Source organism: Mustela nigripes, chromosome 17 (genome assembly GCF_022355385.1).
Source record: "Mustela nigripes isolate SB6536 chromosome 17, MUSNIG.SB6536, whole genome shotgun sequence".
Lineage (NCBI taxonomy): Eukaryota > Metazoa > Chordata > Mammalia > Carnivora > Mustelidae > Mustela > Mustela nigripes.
The window spans coordinates 15,272,026-15,297,325 of record NC_081573.1 but is presented as its reverse complement, the minus strand read 5'-3'; the positions used below and the strand labels follow the sequence as shown (position 1 = coordinate 15,297,325).

General features: G+C 55.2%; 3 protein-coding genes across 8 annotated transcripts; 2 read left to right on the top strand and 1 right to left on the bottom strand.

Annotated features, from left to right (window-relative positions):
* The first annotated feature begins 1,603 nt into the window (after positions 1–1,603).
* Positions 1,604–2,667, top strand: C17H19orf33 (chromosome 17 C19orf33 homolog). 2 transcript variants are annotated; one of them, XM_059381277.1, is made up of 4 exons: positions 1,902–2,014; positions 2,128–2,234; positions 2,333–2,407; positions 2,521–2,667. In XM_059381277.1, the coding sequence occupies exons 1-4, from the start codon at positions 1,993–1,995 to the stop codon at positions 2,629–2,631; spliced, it is 315 nt and encodes a 104-aa protein (XP_059237260.1). In that variant the 5' UTR covers positions 1,902–1,992; the 3' UTR covers positions 2,632–2,667. The 2 variants fall into 2 exon arrangements, with proteins under 2 accessions (XP_059237259.1, XP_059237260.1); XM_059381276.1 differs by lacking the exon at positions 2,128–2,234 and having other exon boundaries at positions 1,604–2,014.
* Positions 2,668–2,784: 117 nt separating this feature from the next.
* On the bottom strand, positions 2,785–10,212 carry YIF1B (Yip1 interacting factor homolog B, membrane trafficking protein). Of its 5 annotated transcripts, none has more exons than XM_059381271.1 (8): positions 10,079–10,212; positions 6,360–6,598; positions 6,171–6,275; positions 5,893–5,971; positions 5,701–5,758; positions 4,222–4,377; positions 4,034–4,127; positions 2,785–3,155 (listed from the first exon to the last, which is right to left on the bottom strand). In XM_059381271.1, the coding sequence occupies exons 1-8, from the start codon at positions 10,128–10,130 to the stop codon at positions 3,000–3,002; spliced, it is 939 nt and encodes a 312-aa protein (XP_059237254.1). In that variant the 5' UTR covers positions 10,131–10,212; the 3' UTR covers positions 2,785–2,999. The 5 variants fall into 5 exon arrangements, with proteins under 5 accessions (XP_059237254.1, XP_059237255.1, XP_059237256.1 ...); XM_059381272.1 differs by having other exon boundaries at positions 10,088–10,211; XM_059381273.1 differs by lacking the exon at positions 10,079–10,212 and adding an exon at positions 9,918–10,004.
* A 2,770-nt stretch (positions 10,213–12,982) lies between these two features.
* KCNK6 (potassium two pore domain channel subfamily K member 6) lies at positions 12,983–24,388 on the top strand. The gene is made up of 3 exons (XM_059382091.1): positions 12,983–13,716; positions 20,156–20,551; positions 20,690–24,388. Exons 1-3 carry the CDS (start codon positions 13,395–13,397, stop codon positions 20,911–20,913), a joined length of 942 nt encoding a protein of 313 aa, XP_059238074.1. The 5' UTR covers positions 12,983–13,394; the 3' UTR covers positions 20,914–24,388.
* Positions 24,389–25,300: the final 912 nt, after the last annotated feature.

Here is a 25,300-nt window from a genome sequence, read left to right as displayed (position 1 = left end):
GACCTGCTGCCTCAGTAACCCTTCTCTGAACACTCGATGTGAATGCTGGCCAACAACAGTATGTGGTCCTTTAGGCCTGGCTGCTTGTGCCCCGGCAGAACATTTCTGCATGATGCAGTACATGTCAGTGCACTCCTTTGTTTGGTGGAGTAGAGTCCTGTTAGGTATTCACATTTTGAATATCCATTTACCAACTCATAGAAATTTTCATTTCTTGTTTTCAACATTCTGTACATTTTACACCTTGTTTCCCCCACTAGAGTATCAAGTCCTGCGTGGCTGGGCTTTTGCTAGTTTTGTTAACCTCTGTATCCTCAGCACCCGAGCTGTGCCAGGCACAAAATAGGTACTCAGCAAATACATGCTGAAGAAATTGACGATAAAGATAACTTTTATTGCCTTTAAGGGCTAAGCTGGTCATCAATCAGGGGAAAGAGGTCGAAGTGACAGGCCGTGGGGAGCCAGCAGTTAGGGCAGGCCTCTCTGAGGAATATGCTTTGGAGCAGAGACCTGAGTGCATGGGTTCTCATCATCCCCAGGCCCCAGCTGTCACTCTGCCTGCCTGGGTCCCACCAGTGTGGCGGCCCAGCTGCTGGTGGCAAGCTGGCCTCACAGCAAGGGGAGGGGATGGCTCAGGCCTGCCCTCCCCAACCCCTCCCAGCAGCCTGACTGGCACAGCCCAGCTTGGGGAGCCCTCCAGGGAGAGCCACAGGGGCCAGAGCCTTGGACTTGAGCCACACTGTCTGGGTGTGAATCCCAGCTCTAGCCATTCATACTACACTGGCCCCTTGTCACCTTGTTTGGTCCCTCAGTGGTCTCATGGGTAAAATAGGGATAGTAACTAATACATACCTTCTAATTTAAAAAGCCTAAACAGGGCGCCTGGGTGGCTCAGTGGGTTAAGCCGCTGCCTTCGGCTCAGGTCATGATCTCGGGGTCCTGGGATCGAGTCCCGCATCGGGCTCTCTGCTCAGCAGGGAGCCTGCTTCCCTATCTCTCTCTCTGCCTGCCTCTCCATCTACTTGTGATTTCTCTCTGTCAAATAAATAAATAAAATCTTTAAAAAAAAAAAAAAAAAAAAAAAAAAAAGCCTAAACATTATCTTACAAGCTGTGGATTCGTTTCTAGAACTGTGCGGAGCACGAATCCATGACAACAACCCCATAAGGAGGCTGCCATGTATGCGAATAAACTGAGGCACAGATGGGCAAAATGACTTTTCTGAGCTCATCCCACTACTGAGTGATACAGTGTCTTCAAATTCAGGAGGTCGGTTCCAAGTTCCCACACTTAACCCCTTCGGGCATAGCTTCTCACGAAGGCATCCGGTGTGGTTAAAGCGAGCTGTGGGGCGCCTGGGCGGTGCAGTGGCTTAAGCCTTTGCCTTCAGCTCAGGTCATGATCTCAGGGTCCTAGGATCAAGCCCAGCATCTGGCTTTCTGCTCAGCAGGGAGCCCGCTTCCCTGCCCCCACCTCTCTGCCTGACTCTCTGCCTATTTGTGATCTCTGTCAAATAAATAAATAAAATAAAATCTTTAAAAAAAAAAAAAGGAGCTATGGTGCGTGACACCCTTGGAACAGTGCCTGGCCCGCAGTTAAGTACAGAGTGTTAGCGTTACAATGGTACAGAGGGCCCTGGGAGGCGCCCTCTTATTTCTTCAAAAGCAGGCATCTGACCCTTTGGGGAAAGCAGATGACAGCTTCAGCCCTCTCCCCAGATATCTACAGCTGCCCACACAGCACCCCCCCTCACTGGCCAAGGCTCACCAGGTGGAAATTTAGCAATCAACTGTCCACCCACCCCATTTCCCACAGAAAAAAATGCTGGGTGGTGCTGGGGAGGGGCTATGAGTCAAGGCTAAGGACTCTGACCCAGGTTGGGTGGGGCTCCTCAGAAGTCCCTGGACAGGCAGTTCCCGCTGCTCCTCCCCTCGTCCTTCCCCCTGCCCTCCGGGCACTGGCGGTTCTCCCCACAGACCTCCTCTCACCACCATGGAGTTCGATTTGGCCGCAGGTGAGCTGGGAAATGGGGCATTTGAGACGCAGGGAGCCAGGCTAAAACCCAGCAACCTCCTCCAAGGGCGCATGCGCAGCACCTGCACCAACCCACCCAACTTCTCTCCACAGCCCTAGACTCCAAGAAGCCTCAGGGGACGGGCCAGGGGGGAGACCATAAACACGGCCCCCACAAAGTTCAGGGCGCGTCAGAGACAGGGGCGGCTGACAAACCAAGGGTAAGTCACCTTAGGACCAGGCACATCCCTCCTAGGATGAAGGGGACAGCGGCGGGGTCAGGGGTCCCGGTCTCACTGCCTCGCCTCCCAACTGGCAGGGCCACGGTCACCGCAGTTCCTCGGACTCCAGTAGCAGCAGCGGCAGCTCCAGCGACTCGGACATGGAAGGAAAGGTAAGAGGCTCCCCGCAAGCAGGCGCCCCAAGTGAGGGGAGAGTCCCGGACAGTCGTCTCACCGTCCTAACCTTGGCTCTCCCCTTCCATCTCCTCCACTCTCGGCCCCACAGCCTCACGCGGCCGCCTCGCAAGGACACGAAAGCACGCCGGCCAAGGTCAAGAAGCCCAAGGTGAAAAAGAAGAAGGAAAAGAAAGGGAAGGCGAAGGAGACTTCTCACTGACCGGCCCGGTGAAGTCTCATTAAACCTTTTCTCGGCTCTCGGGTAGCCTTCTGGTCGCCAAGCTGGGTACCGGCCCCGCCCCGCCCGTCCCCCTTCTCGGGGCCCGGCCTGCCCCCTGCCGGGCGGCCGCGCCAAAGAGAGGTGCGCACGCCGTTCCCATCACCGTTTATTGTTTCCGGAACAGCGGCCGCTGTACCGAGCGGCGGGTGCCGCAGGAAATCTCGGCACCTCGGCGACGGGGAGGGGCGGGGGCAGGGTCTCGGGGTGGGGGCGACGCCGGAGCCCCCGCAGGCGGGCGGGAGGATGAGCGGCAGCGGCGCGCGGCCGCGAGGAGCAGCAGCAGCCGGGGGGCGTGGGCCGGGCAGCCCTCACCGCACCAGGTGGAAGGTGAGCCAGTACATGAGCAGGGGCTGCGCCGCCGCCACGGCCATGGTCAGATACATGCGCAGCTGGTTCCTGGCCCCGCGTACCGGGACGCCCTCGGCCGCCGCCTCCGCCAGGATCTTCAGCCGCAACGTCCGGATCTGGGGCGGGAGGGGGTTCACCCTTGAGTCCCGCGCCGGGCGGAGGCGTGGGCAGGTACTTCCAAGTCCTGCCTCTCTCCCTCCACCGGGGTGGCTGGGTTCGAGTCTCTCTGCTCGTGGGGAGCCTAGGTTTCCCCCCCCCACACACACACACATCTCCTCTAAGGGATGGTGAGGAGTTGCTTCTCCCCAAGGCTCGGGAGCAAATGTGAGGGCTCCGAGCTGAGTGAGACGCGGAGCTTCACATACCCTGCCCGAGGAGGGCAGCAGGCTCAGCCGTGGCTGCTGCCACCCTGCTTATATTGGCCAGATGACAGTTTTCAACACAAGCCAGGAAGGTTTTTTTGCTTTTTTGTTTTAACCTTTAAGTAATGACCTCTACGTCAGAGTTTCTCTGAGGGTGAGATTTGGCCAACCAGTTTTGCCCTCTGCTCCTCACACCTCCTCATGCGGCCTCCTCCCAGGGCCCTGGGGTGCCTTCATCATCACCCCCCTTTCTGCAAAACGGGAAACATGTTTAAAGAGAGGAAGGAATTTGCTGGGGATCCAGAGAAGCTGTTTCCAAGGGTACCAAACCTCTTTTCATCCTAACAAACTCTCGCAGGAGAGCCCACCATGGAAGGGTGGTGTGAGGGTGAGAGCCCAGCCTGACAGGCCGCCTGGCTCCTGCTCTGCCTTCCCACCCCAGCTTAGATAACCCCCTCTTCCGGGAAGCCCTGCTGACTCCCAGGCTGAGACAGGCACTTGAAGCCTCCTCAGTTCGTGAAGGGGCTCTCACCTCAACTCCTTGCCTAACATCCTCTGCTTGGATGCCCCGGGGACCCCGACTCAGGGCTTGTGCCCTCAACCCTCCTCCTCCCCAACCCCACCCGGCTCACCATGAACACAAAGATAGACACACAGCACCAGCCCAGCACTAGATAGTAGCCAATCTTCCCAAAGAGCAGGCCCATAAGGACCCCGCCAATCATCCTGGGGAGAGAGGGGAAGGCTGGTCTGAGGGCAAGGCCTCAGGGCTGGGGCAGTGGTGGGGGATGGGGTGGAAAGTGGGAAGGGGATTACTCACCCAACATATTTGTAGCCCAAGAAGGCCACCAGATCAATAGTGGTGAGGTCAGTGTTGACAGTGACCAGGTAGAGACTGAGCAGAATGGCCAGCACCTCCAGGGTCAGCCAGGCCAACGCAGAGCTTGCCTGCAGCCCGAGGAGGTCTGGGGAGAACCTGCGGGCACCAGACTGTCACCCTGATGGCCGGCTCACACCCTCCCAGAGCATCCAGCTGGAGACAGCCTGTGTTGGGTGGGGCTAGACATTGAACAGTGACCAAGAGGGATCTGGACTCTATCTTCCTGGAAGTCTCGTGCCAGGGAAGGTGGACCTGTCCTCAGTGACAGCCCTGAGAGGTCGGGGCTGGGATGAGGGAAGCACAGGGCATGGGAGGTGCCTGACTTACTCAGGAGAAGGTGTCACAGAGGGCACCGCCAGAGGAGAAGACACCTGAGCTGAGTCCTGAAGGAATAAGGAGTTGACTGGCGGGGAAGGACCATGGCCTGTGCCATATCCCAAGTACAACAATTAACTGATTCTAATGACAGTTCAGTGCCACAAAAGAAATGAACTGGAGGGGCGCCTGGGTGGCTCAGTGGGTTAAACCGCTGCCTTCGGCTCAGGTCATGATCCCAAGGTCCTGGGATCGAGTCCCGCATCGGGCTCTCTGCTCAGCAGGGAGCCTGCTTCCTCCTCTCTCTCTCTCTCTGCCTGCCTCTCTGCCTACTTGTGATCTCTCTCTGTCGAATAAATAAATAAAATCTTTAAAAAAAAAAAAAAAAAAAAAGAAATGAACTGGAGCCTATGAGTGAGATGTGGGGGCTTCACCCAGTTCAGGGTGGGAATACTTCCCCGAGTAACTGACACCAGAGGGGAGACGTCGCAGGTGAGCAGGTGCTCAGCAGGTGATGCAAGGGAGGAATATACTCTGGAGCAAAGGGAATTGGATGTGCAAAGGCCCTGGGGTGGGAACGGACAGCACCAGGCCCTCTGGAGGATGGAACCAGGACTAGAATGGTGAAGCAGAGTCAGGACTCTGAGTCAGGACAGAGAGAGGCTGCAGGGAGGCAGTGTAGTGCGTGAAACTAAGGAGCCAGGGCTAGATCTGGGGATGGGAGAGTTCTGGGCAGCTTCTGAGCAGGGTAGACAGGGCCAGACCCAGGTCTCACACCAGATCTTCCTGGCTGCTGTTGGAGTCAGGGTACAGAGGGCATGTGGGCAAAGCAGCTGGTTAGGAGGCAGTGAGGAAGAGCTGGATCTGGTGGTGGAGGCTAAAAAGGATGGAGTCACCGGCCACAGGTGTTGTAATGGGCTGCACGTGCGTGGAAAGCAAGGGAGGAGGCAAGGGTAACACTGACCATGACCCCAAGGGCTCTGTCCTGGACCAGATGGGTGCATGATGGTGCTGTTCCAAGACAGGGAGATCCAAGAGACCTTCCTGACTGCCCCTCAGCCCCCCAAACCTCACCCCACTCTGCCTACCCCAGGCCTCCCTTACCTATCCTGGGTCCCCAACGCCAGGCCAGCCACCAAGACATAAGTGATGAAAGCCATAGCTGTGGGAGGCAGACACACAGACACTGGTCAGAGGAAGATGGACCATCCCAGGCCACTAGGCACCTAGACCTCTGCCCTAGACGTGCCCACCCAGAGGGAGGAGGGTGTGGGGCAGTGATGGGGAGGGGGAGACCTGGAATGTAGAGGTCAGGAGCATTGACGTCAAAGCGAGGAGCCACAGGTGTGTCTTGCTGGTACTGCACTTCCCAGTCCTGTGGGGAGAGTGAGGGGAGCAGGTGGGACCCACAGACTGGGCTCCTCCCATGCTGCTTCCAGGCCCCCTCTCGGGGCAAACCTACCCTCCCACTCAATACCTACCTGGCCTCTGACTCACCCTCTACCCCCACCCCCCACCAGCCCCAGACTGTCCCCCTCCTCGGATGGTGTTGCCCTCCGTGGCGCAGTGCTGACCTGGTGCAGGTAGGGGAAGACGAGTAGGCCCAGTTTTTTGCCCACATACATGGTGTCCACAGCAAAGTAGTACTTGAGCTTGGTGACGGGGATGAAGCGGTCGATCTAGGGGGAGGCAGAACCCACGCCTGAAGCCCTGGCCTCACGTCCCCTGCCTTTCCCCAACCCGAGGCAGCCCAGTGCACTCACGTTCTTATCCACCAGCTCCTTGCCCTGGGCGGCCAGGCTGCTCCCGTAGGCCATGGCCATGTTGGACACAGGATCCGCCAGGAAGGCAGCCTGGGGCGAGGCGGAGGCTGCAGGGTAGCCCAGGCCACCGGGTGCCCTCTGGGCCCTGTAGCCCTGGTTCTGGGCCGAACTCGTATCATCGAAGAGCTGGTGGGGGTCAGCCATGCCGGGCTGGGACACGGGGATCCTCCGCTTGGATGCTGCAGGGGAAGAGGGTGGGGGGCGTCATTCAGGCCGTAGGTGCTCTCCTCCCGCTGCCATGAAGCACTGGTTTTCAGGTCAGATGGGCATCGAGGCAGGTGCGAGGCGGGCTCTGTCTGCCTGTCCTCAATCCATCCAAAACACCACAGTGACAATGATGTAGAGAGCTACTTTGTGCTGGGCCTGCTGTTCACAGGATCCTGTCCTAAGCCTTTTACAAACAGGGTCTCGGTCAGTGTCTCCCTTTGCGCTCCCCTCCTTGTTGGCTCTAGCCACATGGGCTTCAGTGGCCAGCGAAGACACCAGGCATGCTCCACCTCAGGGCCTTTGCGAGTGCTGTTCCTCTGCTCGAATCCTTCCCCCCCACACCCCCTGTGCCCACCCCATGGCTCCCTCCCCTCCTTGAGGTCTTGGCTCTGCAGTGCCTTCCCTACCATCCTGTCTCCAACCACATGGTCCTTGACAGCACTCCCCGTCCCCCTTCCCTGGTGCACTTACTATACCCAGAACACACTAGCTCATACATTGGCCACTTTATTTTGTTCACTGTCTCCCCATTCAAATGGGAGCCCCCCAAGGTGGGGAGCTTGGTCTTGTTCATGCCTGGATCCCCAGCCCCTAACACAGGGCTGGAGTAGAGGGCTGATGAAATGCTGAGAAATGAGGGCCCACCCCATGTTACAGAGGTGGTGACAGGCCAGGATGGGGTGGGGTGGGTATGACCTATGTGCAGCACCAGGCTGAGTGAGTGACGGGACAGGACTCTAGCCCAGGCGGGCCTGCTCGATGTTAAAGGTAATTAAACCCCAAGTGAGCACTTGCCACATCCTGTGCTGTGTTCTATGCGCTATGGACTAACTCATTTATCTGCATCAGTGCTTTTGTCCACCCCTAGCCCCCGCCCCTGCTTTACAGACAGGAAAAGCCAGCCCCAGAGAGGTTCAGGCCCTTGCCCGAAGTCACTGGGCCAGAATGGAGCAGAGCCAGGCTTCAAGTTTTTAAAAGGTCCCTCTGGCTTCTTGTGGGTAACAAACTGGGGTGGGGGGGCAGGGAGAGGGAGGGAGCTGCTCCAGTGGGGGAGTGGTGGGGGGAGAAGAAGGGATGGAGGGGTGGGGGCAGTGGTGGAGGGGGGCTGCGGGTCAGAGGGTCAGGACTTGCTGGAGGTGTGCTTAGTCAGGGTAGGGTAAGGACGAGAGAAGAGAAAGGGAATGTGGGGAGGATGAATTTGAACCCAGCGCTCTGGACCCAGGGTCCCTGCTCCCAACCCGGAAGCAACAGCAACCCAGCAGTTACTGAGTGAGCTCCTCCTGTGTCCCAGGCACCACTGTGGATCCAGGGAGCAAGTAAGAGGGTTACAGTTGGTTGGTGGAGAGGAACTCGATAATCTGTGTGCTGACTCGGTCTGCATCTCAGTTCTCTCTTCCGTGGAACAGTTCATGGCCCAAAGCCCAGTGATGCTCATAAACTCCTCAGCCCCTGGCCTGTTGATCCCTGTCCCTTACTGTCAATTACAAGGCCCTCAACTCTTCCTCTCAGTTTTCTGTTGCCTGAAGACAAATCCAAGGGCGCTCAATCCCAAAGCCAGCAGCACTAATCCCAGCCCACTTAGCCCCAAGGCTCACCGGCATTTCCCCCTGCCCCTTTAGTGCAAGCCCTTCCTTACTCCCTGTTGCACCCTTCAGCTCTCAGTATTTGGGGTTCTGCCTCCCTCTGACCTCCTAAACACCCCTCGACACTGCCAGCCCAAGGCCATTAGCCACTGCCACCCAGCTTGAGCAGCATGTGATGCCACCATGCTCTCCGCTCTTTTGGCTTCCGAGACACTGCACCCACCTCCTCCTCCTCTTTCCTGAGCCCCACAAACATCTCTTGAGCACCCCTGTGTGTTAGGCTCTGCTGCAGGTGTGGTGGACAGAGCAATGATCAAAAAGACCAAAAGTCCTGCCTTTATGGAGCTGAGGGTCTCCAGCTTGGTCCCTCTCCACCCAGCACTTTTTTCTTTTTTTTTTTTTTAGCTTCCTGAAACGTGTGGCCCAGTTTCGCACACTTCTGGCTTTGCCTCTCACCTTTCCCAGCCACTGTGCCCCTTGGGCGCGGTGGGCCCTGTCTCCAGCCACCACTTCTCTCCTGCTCCCACACCCAGGTCCATCCAGCTCCCGACAGTGCCTACCCCCCAGTGTCCAAGCTTCTGATTCCCCTTCTCTCTCGCACCCAATCAACTAATCGCCAGTTCTCACCCACTATGTCTCAATGTTTACCCTCCCCTTGCAGACTCCATGGTCTTGAACGTGACTTAAATGTCCTCCTCCTAAATCCCCTTGCCCATTCTTGCTCCACCAACCTTCTCTCCAGTCAGCAGTCACAGTGATCTTAAATGTGCAAGGGAACATCTCTTGTCCCTTGCCTAAGATCAGTCCCCACTGTGCGGGGAATAAAATCTACAGGCCTACAAGGCCTGGCATGACCCCAGCCTGGCCAGCCACCTTCGTTTGCTACCTCTTGGGCCTCACTGCACCCAATCACACACTGGCCTCTTGGGCCCTGACTCTGCCAAGCTCCTGGCCCACACAGGCCTTGGAACATGCAGTGCCAGCACTGTGGAATATCTTCCTACGATTGATTAACACCTGCAACACAGCACGGAGGCTCTGTACTGATAGCTCCCTGAGGACAGGAACCAGGGCTGTGGCCCCAGCATCACCCACCACGTGGTCCACCATGCACCTTATTAATGGCTGAAGGGAGGAACGAGGACATCAGGCCTCTGAACCTCCACTGAATCCTTGATTCTTCCCTTTACAGGGAAAAATCACTCCCCAGATTTTCCCGCTGACTTGCTTATTCCGAGTTTGGCGTCTGTCTCACCGCTAAACTCGGAGTTGGAAGTTACCAAGGACTACTGCTAGGCTGGTTATTACCAGGTACCCAGATTCCAGCACAGGTCCTGCCTGGCCCTAGGGGAGCTGAGGCAGGATCTGCTCAATGAAGAAATGAGATGCACGCACACTCAACGAGATGAAGAACTTCAAGAGAGATACAAATTAACAGAGACGGAAAAAGGAGTGTAGAGTACAAGATATACAGGTTCAAATCTTAAATGAGAGGTAAACAGGGTCCTCTCAGCTCACGAAGGGCTCTGAACGCTGTCCCGAGGAGCGTGGGCGACAGCCCGAGGCCACCGGAGGCTGGGGAGAAGGCTGATCACTAACTGCAAATGAATGAAAGTCCCGTTTTCCTGTAGAGCACAATATCCTGCCCAAAGTTGTATTTTCCCAAAGTAATTTCCTAAAGAAGGATCGACCCCAACGCGCCCCCTACCCGGTCCTGGCATCCCAGCGCAGTGCACACCCCGAAGCTCCAGCTCCCTGACCCCGTGACCTCCGACCTGCAGCGACCTCGCCAACTGCCGCGGCGGCCCCGCCACGCCCCAGCCAGCCACCCCACCCCCACCGCCCCGATCTCCACGACTGGCCACGTACGCCACTTACGCTGCCGGGGCGTCCCCGCCGCCGCCAAGCCTGACGGGTGCATCCTTCACCGTCGCAGCCGCCGCAGCCGCCGCCGCCCCAGCCACGGTTCGAAATGTGCCCGCCCGGCTCCCGTAGCCACGGCCCACCGACGACGCGACAGCCAATGGGTGTCACGATAGCTCAGAGGCCACGCCCCTCGCGGAGGCCCTTACGAGTTGGCAGTGGGTAAGAGGCGGGGACTGGAGGCCGGTGGCGGAAGGCGAGAGTCAGAGCTAGTAGAGCGAGAGGGCGGGGCCGAGGACAACCTAGGAGTTGGCTCTATCGTGCATGATGGGAAGTGTAGGCATCAAGGGATGAGACCGACGGGAAATGGAGACAGAGGATTGATTTGGGTCGCTGAGAGCACTGGGGAGCCAGGGAAGGGCGTGCGGCGGGGAGGAGAGATCCATTTGTATTTTCGAGGGGGCTAAGCGGAGTTGTGCAGACTCTAACGCTTATACAATTTCGGCAGACCTTAAGTATTAAGGTGAGTATTTAGAGTGAGAAAAGGGCACCCGATAAATTAGGTAGGAAGAACCAGGTGTCGTAAAAATGCTCGGGCGTCGCGACCTGGCTTTGCCGGGTTTGCCGAAACCACTGCGCAACCTCCAGCCACACGGAGCACGCAGAGGCACAGCAGCAAGCGAGCAACCCTAAAAATGAAGGCTCCGTAGTCTCTCTGTCTCTCAGTCCCCTCCGCCTGTCTCAGGCAAAAGTAATGGTAGAAGCTACTTCTGGGCAGTGATAGCACTCCGGAAGGATGTCAGCAAGTGACCCTGTCACTGTGGCTTTCCCGTTCTTCCTCTGAGATACTGTCTTTTCTAGGGACCTCGAGGACTGGTCTGGCCTCTCAGTTATGAGCCCTGGCTCAGTCGCGGTCCTTTTTTCATGACTGAGGTACCCGCATTCCTCCTCTGGACCCCTGGCTTATCATCCAGCCCTCCCCCCAACATTTTTCAGCTGCAGCTCTCCCTGTCTTAAGTTCTTCCGTGAATGTTTTGTGATATTAATATTAATAAAGGAAGCGTGTTGGCTTCCAGCTGGCCTCGTATTTACCCCTTACGAGTTGTGCGACTGGACCCTTTTTCAGCCTAAATGTTCTCATCTGTTTAATGGGAATGATATAGGAGAGGTCGAGGATTCACTACAAGGCCACTGTGTCTACAGGGCCTGACATAGTGTAAGCCTGTGATCACTGGCAGCTGCCGTTTTTCTGTTTTTATCAAGTGTCTCTTCCTGTGGGTTGTCAGCCTCAAGTTGGGCTCTGCCCCTAGAACTGTCACAGCTTCATAAATAGAACCAGCTGGGGTGTGTCCTAGCCAGGCCCCAAGCCCTGCTCCTTTGCCATTCTTATGTGTTCGGGATTCCTGGCTGCCCTCCAATGGCCGTTAGGGAGAGTACTGAGTTACAGCTGGAAGTGTATGTGGAGAAAAACAGGGAGCAGGGAAGAACTCCCACCTCCCTAAATAGAGGGGTGTACTGTGGTTCTGCTAGGAAGAGGGACCCTGGCCTACTCCTGCTCTCCCTTAATGCCTCAGTTCAAACATCCCTTTCCTTAGGAAGCTCTCTTCACCCCATCTAAGTTGGATCAGTTTTCTACTCTGGGTTCCTGGGGGATCCATTCCCAGTCTTTTCGGTGTCCCCCGTCCCAGCTCCAGTCACTCTGTCTGTGCTTCCCTCATCACACCCCTGACCTTCTTGGCTGCCACTCTGGGAGCACCCCTCTCCCCGCCCCCACGGCCAAGGTCTAGAACTTGAAGTGCTGGGACCCCACCCACCCCCTGCCATGGTGGGCTAGGTCTAGAGCTGTCTGGGTCACTGCTGTGTCCCCACCAAAGGGCCAGATACGAAGTAGGTGCTGAACAGATATTTGAGCTAAGGATCCTCCCTTTGTCCGTGAGGGATAGGGGACACCTGCCTTGTGGTGTCCCTTGTTGTGAATTATTATTATTATTATTATCATTATAATTATTATTATCATTATTATTTTATTTAAATTCAAGTTAGTTAACATATAATGTATTATTAATTTGGGGGTAGAATTAGTGATGCCCAGTGCTCGTTCCATCAGGCGCCCTCCTTTAGGCCCATCACCCAGTTCCCTATCCCTTCACTTACCTCCCCTCCAGCAACCTTCAACTTGTTCTGTACAGTTAAGATTCTCTGAATTTTTTTGAAAGATTTTATTTATTTATTTGACAGACAGAGATCACAAGTAGGCAGAGAGGCAGGCAGAGAGAGGGAGGAGGAAGCAGGCTCTCTGTGGAGCAAAGAGCCTGAGGCGGGTTTCTATCCCAGGACCTGGGATCATGCCCTGAACTGAAGGCAGAGGCTTTTTTTTTTTTTTTTTTTAAAGATTTTATTTATTTGCTTGACAGACAGAGATCACAAGTAGGCAGAGAAGAAGGCAGAGAGAGAGGGGGAAGCAGGCTCCCTGCTGAGCAGAGACCTGGATGCAGGGTTCTATCCCAGGACCCTGAGACCATGACCTGAGCTGAAGGAAAAGGCTTTAACCCACTGAACCACCCAGGCGCCCCCTCTGAAATTTTTTTAAAGATTTATTTATTTTAGAAAGAGAGAGGGATTGTGCGCCTGTGAGTAGGGGGAAGTGCAGAGGGAGAGACTCCTCAAGAAGATTCCGGGCTGAGCCAGGTCCGACCCCAGCAGGATCCCATAGCCCATGAGATCACACTACCTGAGCGCAAACCAAGAGTCCTGCGCGCCCAGCACCCTGAGTACCCCAGGCGCCCCCCTCCTTGTGAATTTTACAGTGTCCCCTCCGGGCGGGTGCAGCCCCAATCCAGAAGGCAGGACTAGGCGAATGGAGCAAGGACCGAATTTCAGTCTGTCCCCTTGTCTCCAGCCACGCGCCTCGATGCAGTGCACAATCTTCGTGATGGCCCCGGGGAGTTAGGGAGCGACTTCCCGGTCGGCCAGTGGAAAAGAGTGGAGATTTTCTCTAACTTAGGGAGCCCAGGCTACTGGGAGGACGAGAGGGAAGGAATGGAAGGAATGGAGAAACCCCTCCACCCTGTCCATCCTGTTGGTGTCCTCGGTCCAGGAGCGCGGGGCTCCGCCCTCCCGGCACTCAACACCTGGCGCTGGGGCGTGCCTCAGTTTACCGGAGGCGGGGCCTCCCCCCCCATTTTTCCCTCTTCCTCTTCGGGGCGCCCGCAGCCGCGCCTCGAGCCCTGCCGGAACTGAAGCTGGGCTCCGGGCTGCCAGGAGGCGGGGGCCACGTCAGCGGGGCGGCGGGGGCGGTGGAGAGCAGGTCGAGGCGGGCGCCATGCGGCGGGGCGCACTCCTGGCGGGCGCCCTGGCCGCGTACGCGGTCTACCTGGTGCTGGGCGCGCTGCTGGTGGCGCGGCTGGAGCGGCCCCACGAAGCTCGCCTCCGGGCGGAGCTGGAGACGCTGCGCGAGGAACTGCTGCGGCGCAGCCCATGCGTGGCCGCCCCGGCCCTGGACGCCTTCGTGGAGCGGGTGCTGGCGGCCGGACGGCTGGGGCGCGCTGCGCTCGCCAACGCTTCGGGGCCCGCCAACGCCTCGGACCCCGCCTGGGACTTTGCCTCCGCGCTCTTCTTCGCCAGCACGCTGGTCACCACCGTGGGTACGTGAGCGCTGCCCCATCTGGGGACCCCGGGCGTCATTGCGAAGTACTCTTATCCCCGCAGATCGCTTCCAGTCCGCTCTGGGACTAGGATCCCCCAGGAAAACCCCCAACGAGGACCTAGGGTGCACACCGGCGAGAACTCCCCCTTTGGTTAACCCCCATCGAAGCCCTTCCTCCCAGCAGGAATCCCCCAACACAGTTCCCTTTGGGACTAGGGCTGCCCTCAGAGTACCTTCTAGGGAGCATTTGGGACCCCATTCCTCTGCCTGAACCCCCTTGGAGACCCGTGCCCGTCCAGTCCCCTCTGGGCCTAGGATTATGTTCAGAGACCTCCAGCGAAAACCTAGGATCCTGCTTCGGGGGACCCTCACCTCCTCTGGACCCGGACCTCAGACACGCAGGGACCTCTGTCCTTGTCTCTGGGCTCAGACTGCCATTCTGTCCACAATGTCTCCTGAGTCTCCAGATATGTCCTTCAGGGATGCTCCTTGGGAAGTCCTACCACAGCCTCCTCCTGGCCCTGGTGCCCCAGTGAGGACCGTGAATGTCTACATCCTCTCAGGGCACCGTTGCTAAAGACTGCACTGCCAGTACAGATCCCTCAACAGGGACCTGGGCCCTGATGGGTGACTTCCACCCCCCTGGACCTAGACCACTCCCCAGCAAGGGCACCCTGCCCTCCTCCAGACCAAGGACCACCCCTCAGCCTCATATTCCCCAGGAGGTAGCCCTGACTTGTAGATACAGGAGCCCTTCTAGCACTTTCCAAACTAGGGACATCTCCATGAGAGTCTCTTTGAACGCAAGAACCCCTAGATGAGACTCTTGCCACTCTCTGGACCCTGGAACCCTTCAGTAAGAGCCCTGGAACGACCTTCACTTTCTATCAGGAGGGACCCCGGTGCCTCCCACACACACTGTCATCGAGAGCAGAATCCCGCTTCACACCCCCCACCCCCCAGGATGCCAGCTGAGAGACTCTGTTCTCTGCACCCACTACCCCTATCCCGGGACCCCCTGCTCACCTTGGACTTCCTAAGAAGGGAAATCTGCTGGGCACCTGACTCCCCTCTAGTCTTCTCCAGACCCACAAGTGGGACCTCCATCTCCACCCCAACACTGCTCCCCTTGGCTTTGGACTGGAAACTCTCCCCTCTGTCAAGGACACTCCAGGCCCTCAGCACCCTGGAACCCTTCTCAGTACCCACTCGTGACCTCTTTCCACCCTTCACACTCTCAGCCAGGACCTGGGACACCCGCCTCCTCCCATCATCCCTGTAGCATTGTCTACTCCCATCACATCCCCTCAAGCTTCCACAGGCTCAGAAGCGCCCTTGCCTGAGGATTCCCCTCCCAGTTCTATTTCATGATTGGCAAGATGCCACCAGCAATGCCTGTCCCCTCCTTCCTTGGGACTCAGGACCCCAGCCCTGAGCCAGGATCCATTCTGAACCAGGACGCTGGCCTCTGATTTCAGGTTACTGACTCCCCTTCTCTGAACACCCCTCTCCACCAAGTGGAACTGACCCCCTCCCCCCAGCCCTATTCTAAAAATCCTTTCCTGCTTCAGCACCCAGACCTGGGAAATTCCTTTGTCATCAGGTTCTGCTGCTCCTCCCACTGCCTTTCCCCAGCCCCCAAACTTCCTCTTCACCTCTACTGGGGATTTGGACTGGGGGAGGAAGCTGGGACAGGCCCAGACTCTTAACTCCTCCACCTCCCAGAAGTAGCAGGTGGCCACTGGCTTGGAGCTCTGTGGTGTGGACCAGCAAACCAAGACCACAGGCAGCAGGGCTGGGTACTTCTCCCAGACTCTGTTCTACCCAGCTGGCCGGGCCTGTCCGACCTGCTTCTAGGCTCCACGGGGTCCCTTCAGCGTCTCTCTCTGCCTCCTTCCAGATCCTGGCTTATGAGAAGTTGTCCCCGCCAGGACAGGTGCAGAAGCCAAACTCAAGGCAGGCACAGCCTGGGTTTGCCTTTCTGTGCAGCTGTTGCTCCTTTGGGCCTCAGGGGTTGTAGCTCATCTCTGAAATGGAGATCGTAACAGTCCCCACATCACAGTAATCATGAAACCTATAGAGGACTTAGCGCGGATGGCCTTTACCTTGGTCAGCACACGGCCTTGAGAGGCAGGTACCATTCGTGGCACTGTTTTCTCATCGAAATACGCTGAAGCCCAGAGAGATTGGACAGTTTGCCCAAGACCGCACAGGTAGGGACGTGCAATCTGGAGAGTTGAACTGATGCCACGAGGGCTCAGAGTCCTGTGCTTTTAACCAACACACCTCTTGGGGCTTCCTCGGCTTGCATGGAGAAGGGTGATACATGGGTGTAGTGTGGAAGGAAAGGTTATTCTGACATTTGTTAAAAATGGTAGGTTCTTGCCATAGGGGAGAGAGACTGACCTCAGCTCCAAAGATAGTGAAGGCAGCTGGAGATTTAGAGCCGAGGGTGGCCTCAAGAGTTCAGTGGTTGGAAAAATGACTGAGCAGTGACACGGAGGGAGGGGAGGAGGGATTCTTCCTAAAGTGGCTTAGGATCGCAGCTAAAACACAGCGGAGTCAAGACGAGAGTGCAGAGAGAGTCCTCGTCCGTGGGAAGTGCTGGTAATAACAGGTTTACTGAGCCTGGGTTGTAATCATTGTCGGTGAACCCGGAGCCCTGAATGTATCGAGAGAAGCAGAAAACCAGACATGATTCAGAAGAGTGTCCTGGTTGTGTCATAGGCCCGCGTCTTTTGTGGAAGACCTGGGCCTGGACTCCGCCGAGGCAGCCACAGCCGGGCCAATGTCTGTAGTTGAGGCCTTGGTGGAGGGTCAGCCCCCCGGAACTGGGAACCGAGAGAGGGGAAGTGAGCATGACAATCACGCTAACTCTTCCCATGCCCTTGCTCAGTGCTGCGCCCTGTCCCAACCAGAGAGGGTTACTGCACTTGTCCTTGAAGATGGGGGCTGTTCATGAGCCCATTTGGCGGTACTAGGGGCCAATTGGGGCTCAGAGAGGAGAAGGCACGCGACCAAGGTCAGGCAGGGAATACGTGGCAAAGCCCTGATTGGCACTCAGCTATTAGAGGTGGTTGGTAAAGGCTCACAGCTTCTGTTCTATGTGAACTCTATGGTTTTTCTGTTTATAAGGTTTTTGTGTCATTTGCAAACCTATCATTTCAGCTGGGCTGCCGGAGTTTCTCCATCCAAATCCTTGTGATTAATGAGGGTTGGAGCCATAAGTGATAAATCTCACAGAACAGTTGCTTAAATGGATGAAAGTTATTTCGTGCTCACATTCAAGGTTATCAGTCCAAGACCAGAATGGTGCTGTATGGTCAGAGACCCTTGTGGTCCTCTGTGCAATTTCCATTCACAAGGTCACCTCATGGTCCAATATGGCTACTCAAGTCCAGCCTTCATGTTTGTGTTCCAGCCAGCAGGAGGAGGAAGGAAAGAAAGGGGATAGGCATCCTCTTCTTCTTCTTTTTTTTTTTCTTAAAGATTGCATTTATTTGAGAAAGAAAAAAGAAGCAGAGGAGGAGGATCAGTGGGAGAGAGAGAAGCAGACCCCCACTGAACAGGGAGCCAGAAGCAGGCTTGACACTGGACTGGAGTTTTGGAGGGTCCCTGGGTGGCTCAGTCAGCTGGGCATCTGCCTTTAGCTCAGATCCTGATCTCAAGGTCCTAGGATTGAGCCCAGAGTCAAGCCAGCTTCTGGCTCCCTGCTCAGCTGGGGGTGGGGGTGTCTGTGTATTTTAACACAGCTTTTAAAAACTGGGGTAAAATGAGTTTTGCTGGACACTCCTCCCTTGCAGCTAGGCATGACTTCTGGAATAATTTCTGATCAGTGAGTTATACCTGAGAGAAGCAAGCGACTTCTAGACATTTTTGTCCAGCAAACACCTAAAATTTACCATCTTAACCATTTTTGTGCATACAGTTCAGCAGTAGTAAGCACATCCAGACTGTTACACAACCATCACCTCCGTCCATCTCCAGAACTCTTTTTATCTTCCACAACTGAAACTACAGGGGGGCCTGGCCAGCTCATTCGGTGAAGCATGCTACTCTTTCTCTAGGGCTTGAGAGTTCAGGCTCCACATTGGGCACAGATCTTCCTAAAAAAAGAGAACACTGGGGCATCTGGGTGGTTCCGTCAATTAAGCATCAGACTCTGGATTTGGCTCGGGTCTGATGTCAGGATCATGAGATCTAGCCCTATGTCCGGCTCTGCCCTGCATGTAGAGTCTGCTTGGGATTCTCTCTCTCCCTCTGCCCCTCCTGGCCCAGGTCATGTGCATACTCTCTCTCTTTAAAAAAGAGAGAAAGAGGGGCACCTGGGTGGCTCAGTGGGCTAAAGCCTCTGCCTTAGGCTCAGGTCATGATCTCAGGGTCCTGGGATCAAGCCCTGCATCAGGCTTTCTGCTCAGCGGGGAGCCTGCTTCCCCCTCTCTGCCTGCCTCTCTGCCTACTTGTGATCTCTGTCTATCAAATAAATAATGAAATCTAAAAAAAAATAAAATAAATTAAAAAAAGAGAGAAAGAAAGAGACCTGAAACTATACCCATCAAAACAATATCTCCCCATTCTCCATTCTCCGCAGCCCCTGATAACCACCATTCTACTTTCTACTTTCTGTTTCTATTTCTATGAACTACTCGAAGTGCCTGGGATCAGTGCAAACATACAGTGTTTGTCTTTTTGTGACTAGCTCCGTTCACTGAGCGTAATGCCCTCAGGGTTCATCCTGCTGTAGCGTGCCTCAGAATTTGCTTTTCCTGGCTAAATAATATCCCATTATATGTATATCCCACCTTTTGTTTACCAGTCATCTGTTGGTGGACCCTTGGTGGCTTCGTGTTTTGGCTCTTGTAGTCTCTCTTCAGGCCTGGCTTCCGGTTCTTTTGAGAAAGGACAGGTGAATGCCCGCTTGTGTGTGGGGGTTCCGCATTTTCTTATTGATCACAGGGTGAACCCATGGTCATTTTGGCATCACATTTTTTTTTAAGATTTTGTTTTATCTACATATCAGAGAGAGAGATTGAGAAAGAGAGAGAGAGAGCACATACACAAGCAGAGGGAGCCACAGGCAGAGGGAGAAGCAAGCTCTCTACTCACCAAGGAGCCTGATGTGGGGCTTGATCACAGGACCCTGAGATCATGACCTGAGCTGAAGGCAGCCGTTTAACTGACTGAGCCACTCAGAAGTCCCTTGGCACAACATTTTACTGTCAACATAAACCAGGGCCCTTACCGCCCCCAGTCATATCTCTGACCCTTTGATTTTCTTTATTTGTGGAAAAAAAAAAAAAAAGAGAGAGATTTTAAATTACACATGGCTGAAGTGGGCCAGTGTCCCCCATGCCCGAACTCTCTTTGACCCTCTTTCTGTTTGCAGCGCCCACAGCCACACCGACCTTCCCTGCATTCCCGCAGTCCTCCGGGAGCCCAGTGGGGCTCATCACACCCATTTTAGAGGAAGGGACATGGAGGTTCTGAGCTAAGCATAGAGCCTACACCCTTCATTCATTATTCTGACTATATGATCGAGGGTCTGCTCTGGGTCAGATGCTGGGGCTTTGGCAGTGAGTGAACCAAACAGGCAGGAGCCTCTCCTGTCCTGCAGCTGCACTCTAGTCACGAGGGGGATGCCAACCAAATAAGTAAACCACATGGTTTACCAGAAGGTTGAAGCACTATGAAAACAAACCAAAAAAAAAAAAAAAAAAAAAAAAAAAAAAGACTTTGGTCAGAGGGTGTAACAATTTAATAAGGGAGTAAGGAAAGTCCCTACTGAAAAACTGACATTTGGGCAAAGACCTAAAGGGAGGAATAGAGGGTACCAGCCTTGGGGGGAGAGCTTTCCATGGGGGAGAAGAATAGTCATGCACTGTGCAAAGGCTCTGAGGTGGGAATGTGCCACGGGGGCCTTGTGGGTCATGATGAGGGTTTTGTCCTTTCACTTGAATGGAATGGAGCCACAGACGTGCTCTAGGTGTGGGAGGATCATGACCCTACTCAGGTGTTCATAGGGTCCCTCTGGACCCTATGTGTGAGGTGGGGGGTGGAAACGGGGGGATTGACGGCAGACAGACTCGGGCAAGGGCGGGAGTGAGGGAGAAGGGGGTCCAGGGAGGGAGGAGGCTGCTGCCTTAGATAGGCCCAGGGTTAGGCCTTGGGGCTGGGGTGGGGTGAAGTGACCGGGTTTAGGATCACATGGAGCTCAAGACAACAAGACTCCCTGGCAGGTGGAAAGTGGGCGTGAGAGTCATGGATGACAAGGCTCGCAGCCTGAGCAGTGGAGGGACGGCGGTGCCATTGCTGGAGATGAGAGGCTGTGGGAGGGGCAGGTTTTGGGGGGTAATGAAGTGTCATTTAGGGTGGCCACAGCCCCCCCCCCCCCCATAGATGCACCAGGCTGATGGCAGGATTTCCCCTTGCTCCTCCAGGCTATGGGTACACAACGCCACTGACCGATGCAGGCAAGGCCTTTTCCATTGCTTTCGCGCTCCTGGGCGTGCCGGCCACCATGCTGCTGCTGACGTCCTCTGCCCAGCGCCTGTCACTGCTGCTGACCCACGCACCCCTCTCCTGGCTGACCACGCGCTGGGGCTGGGGCCTCCGGCGGGCAGCCCGCTGGCACCTCGTGGCGCTGCTGGGTGTAGCCGTGACCGTCTGCTTCCTGGTGCCGGCTGCTGTCTTTGCCCACCTGGAGGAGGCCTGGAGCTTCCTGGACGCCTTCTACTTCTGCTTCATCTCCCTGTCCACCATCGGCCTGGGTGACTATGTGCCCGGAGAGGCTCCCGGCCAGCCCTACCGGGCCCTCTACAAGGTGCTGGTCACAGGTGAGCGGGCCTGTGGGCTGGCCGGGGCGGGGCAGGGGTGGGGGGGCACAGCCTTGCCCTGGAGGGTCTCCAGGGTTGTGGGGGGAGCCCTGCCCTGCGGGTCTGAGCCTGCCCATCACCCCTCCACCCTCTCCATAGTCTACCTCTTCCTGGGCCTGGTCGTCATGATGCTTCTGCTGCAGAGTTTCCGTCACGTGTCGGACCTTCATGGCCTCACAGATCTCATCCTGCTGCCCAGTCCGTGTCCTGCCAGCTTCAGCGAGTCTGAGGATGATCGTGTGGGCATTGTAGACCCCCAGCCAGAACCGCACCAGCAGCTCGCTGCTGACGCCCACCCCGACTACGCCTCCATCCCCAGGTAGCCGGGGCGGGTGCCCTGAGGCTGGCAGGACCTGGCCCGGGGCTTAGAGGCCCCCGTGACTGGAGCGGCTCTACTGGACCGTCCTTGAGCACAGGCCCGTGTTCGCAGGGTTCACGAGGCATTGCCACCAGCTGTCCGTCCTTTGTTGTACCTGTCCCAGGCTCCACGGGGCACCGCCATGGCCCTGTTTTGGGAACCCCCTCCCTGCCCCTTCTCTTACTCCCCTAACTCTGGGCTCTCTGGCTTTCCCTCTCACTCTTTTTGTGTCTCATTCTGTCACTGACTCCATCTGCCTCTCCCTCAGCCACTCTTCACTGGCCCGTTCTAGCAGTTTCTAGGATCAGACCTCATTTCTGGCACCTGATGGGTCACTATACTTTGGGCAAGTGGCTGCCCCTGTTTGGGCTTTGATCTCCTCATCTGTCAAATGGAAAGAATATATTCATTCATCTAGAACTCCCTCTGGGCAGGCCTCAGGCTGGGCAGCGTGAGGGACCCAGGAGCATTGAGGTGGCCCTGGGCCCAGCTTTCCTGGGTTCCCAGTCCAGTGAGGAAGACAGATCTGTCCCCACACAGCAGCCATCCAGGATAGGCAGGACTTCACGGAGGAGGCAGAGAGGTATGTTCCAGAAAGCATGGGTGGAGGGGGCGGGGTTCAGGGGGAGGAAACACAGGGATTGGGCCCAGTACAGCCTGCAAGGTCAGGGAGGGCTTCCTGGAAGAAGGGATAAGGACGCAGGGGAAGAAGGTGGACCCGACTTGTTTTTCTCAAGTGACACTAGGGAGCGAGATCCGTGTGGAGGAGCCCGGGCATAGGCCTGTGGGATAGAACCCTTCTCGGCCACCCAACCGGCTGGAAGCTGAGACAGGACCCAGCCTGGATCCGGACGGCGCAGACAGCCCTGCTCTGAGCCGGGATCCCAGTGTAACAGCTGTCCCCACCTCCTGAGGCTAACTGTATAAAGTACACTGGCCTCTGGAGCCAGCCTGCTTGGGCTCAGATCCCAGCTCTGCTGCGTCCTGCCTCTGTCCTCGGGCAGTCACTTCACCTCTGTGATTCTGAGTTATGTCATCTGTAAAATGGCCACAAGAACAGTAATTACTTCCAAGATGATGTCACAGAGCCAGCCCCGGTATTCTGTGCTTTCTTTGGCCAGGCCCTGCTCCAGGTACTTTACATACGAGGAAGGTAACATCTTCACCTTTTTCGGCAGATGAGGAAACTGAGGCACAAGGTCTCAGACACAGAACTAGGAGGTGACAGGTTTTCTGCGTACTGGTACGCAGCTGGTACGTCAGAGCACTTGCTAGCCATGGGCCCGTCTATTGAACCATTCCCTCTGCCAAGCCTGGTGGAAGTTACGGAAGGGATGGGGCATTTGAGCAGGACCTTGATAACATTCAGGAAGAAAGGGCGCAGGGGGCACTCCAGGCAGCGGAAACTGTGTGCGTCTGGAGGTAGGAAAGCCTGTCAATGTCAGCTTCAGGCAAGTGGTTTACTGTCACCAGAATATGGGGGGAGGGGGAAGGAGGGAGGAGTGGTGGACATGGGTGGATCTCAAGTGTCCTTAAATGACCAGTTTGGGAACCTGGCCTCTTTCTTGAAAGCACTAGAGAGCCATGGAAGGTTTTTGAGCAGGAGAGGGCTGTGGTCGGATTTGGGCTTTAGCTGCTGTGTGGAGGTGGACCAGAGCGGGAGACTGAGCTGGGTGCACAGGGGGGGTTGGCACAGGAACAGAGCAGAGGACGATGGCATGGGCAGGGCCGAGGGAAGGGAAGAGGGGCCGTGGAGGGGTCATGCCCAGGAGGCCAAGTGGGCAGGCCCTGTGTAGGCCTTACAGTCTTGGGCAAGACAAGGCTGGGGAAAGGCACAAGGATGGTTGGCTGCCCCTGAGATAGGGACCTGGGAGGAAAAAAACACATTTGAAGGGAGACACTGAGGCTTGTTTGGAACATGGTGGGTGTGAAGGGCTAGAGGGGCATCCAGAGGAAGGCATCAGAAGGTGTCAGGCTGTGGTTGAGGCCGGAGACAGATGGGGGAAGCGAAGCCAGGATGGCAGGTGTGGCGGCCCTGAGTTTGGGGGAAGAGAGAACACCAGCCTTGAGAAGTCAGCTTTAGGGTATTTCTGTATCTGTATCAGTAAGAAAACACTTGTGATGAGCACTGGGCGTTATATGGAAATGATGAATCACTAAACTCTACTCCTGAAACTAATATTACACTAGATGTTAACTGACTAGAATTTAAAATAAAAATTTAAATTAAAACTTGAAACATTATAAAAAACTAAGGAAAATTTGGTCTCCAAGTTACAAGATCCTGACTGGCCACTGGCTAAAATAATGAGATGATTGTATATTGCCCATCACCAGAGTTGGGGAGAGCTCTGGGCAACCATACAATCCATAGCTCCAGGAGGATCTTGTGGCCTGAGGCTACCAATCTCTTTTTTCTGCCACCTTCAGCTGAAGGCTTGGCTCCACATGGGCTCTCCTCATGGCCCTAGAGTGACTGCCAAAGGTCCAGACATCACAACCAGATGTGATCATTTTTAGTGCAAGAAGAGAGGAGCATCTCTTGCCATATTGTCTCTTTGGAAGCAAGGAAACCTTTCCGCTAAAGCCTCCCTGCAGTGACTTCCTCCTCTCATTGTCCAAAATTGGCTTACATGCCCATCCTGAACTAATCCTTGGCCATTGTGATGGAGCCACCACAATTAACTTGGATTCCTCAGGATTCCCCCCTGCCACCTGGAATTGAGGCTGAGCCTGAGATTTTGGTCTGGAAGCTGGTGATTGGACTTCTGTTAGAAAGGCAGGAGGAAGAGAATGGGCAGACATTGATTAACTAAGCAGTCAGGGTCATCATGTACAGTTGTGCAAGTCGGGAACTACATAGGGGATGTCTGGCTGGCAGGGTGGAAACAAACAAGGGCTGAAGTCCAAGGCTGAAAATGACCCAAAGGGACTCCTCACTGCTTCTCTTTCCAGATTCCTCTAGATAAAGAAATCAGGCCCCATTTAACTCAAGACATGGGGGGGGGGGTGTAAAATTTCAGGCTAAAAACTCGAAAGGTACAAAAGAGTGTGCAGTGGAAAGTCAGTCTTTCTCTAGCACTCAGGCTGTGTTCACTGATTTTGCAGGTTTTTTGGGTAAATATCAGCAATATGTATGTGCCTATGTGTGTCATTTATTTTTTCTTCACTCTGCTCGAGTGAAGGAATGAAGGAAAGGTGGTTAAAACCACATACTGTAGAGGCAAAGTCCCTGGGTATAAGTCTGAACTCTCTCACTCCCAAGCTCTGTGGCTTTGAGCAAGTGATTTCACCTCCCTGTGCCTGAGTTTCCTAATCTGTAAAACGCGTTGATAACAGCACCTACCTCATGGACTTGTTTGAGAATTTAGCAACTTAATATCTGTAAAACTCTTAGACCAATGTCTGGTCCTCAATAAATTGTTGACTAATGATTATTATCCTCTTTGCTGCACCTGGCTTTTTTTTCCTTTTTATTTATTTATTTTTTAATGTAAGACATATATATACAACTTTTTATTTTATTTATTTTTTTAAAAGATTTTATTTATTCATTTGACAGAGAGAGATCACAAGTAGGCAGAGAGGCAGGCAGAGAGAGAGAGAGAGAGAGAGAGAGAGAGAGAGAGGAGGAAACAGGCTCCCTGCTGAGCAGAGAGCCCGATGCAGGACTCGATCCCAGGACCCTGAGATCATGACCTGAGCCGAAGGCAGCGGCTCAACCCACCGAGCCACCCAGGCGCCCATATACAACTTTTTAAAAAGATTTTTTTTTTTTATTCAGTTGAGTGAGAGCTCAAGAGCATGAGCAGCGGGGAGGGTCAGAGGGAGAGGGAAAGGCAGACTCCCCGCTGAGCAAGGAGCACAACGTGGGGCTTGATCCTGGAACCCTGAGATCATGACCTGAGCCAAAGGCAGACGCTTAACCCACTGAGTCAACCAAGTGCCCCACTAAGATTTTTTTTTTTTTAAAGATTTTATTTATTTATCAGAGAGAGAGAGGGAGAGAGAGCGAGCACAGGCAGACAGAATGGCAGGCAGAGGCAGAGGGAGACGCAGGCTCCCTGCCGAGCAAGGAGCGGATGTGGGACTCGATCCTAGGACGCTGGGATCATGACCTGAGCCGAAGGCAGCTGTTAACCAACTGAGCCACCCAGGCGTCCCAAGATTTTTTTTTTTTTTAATATAAAAGCCTGATGGGGGGATGCCTGAGTGGCTCAGTCGGTTAAGCAACTGCCTCTGGCTCAGGTCATGCTCCCTGGGTCCTAGGATCGAGTCCCGCATCGGCCTCCCTGCTCAAGTGAGGGCCTGCTTCTCCCTCCGCCTCTACTGCTCCTCCTGCTCGCACACTC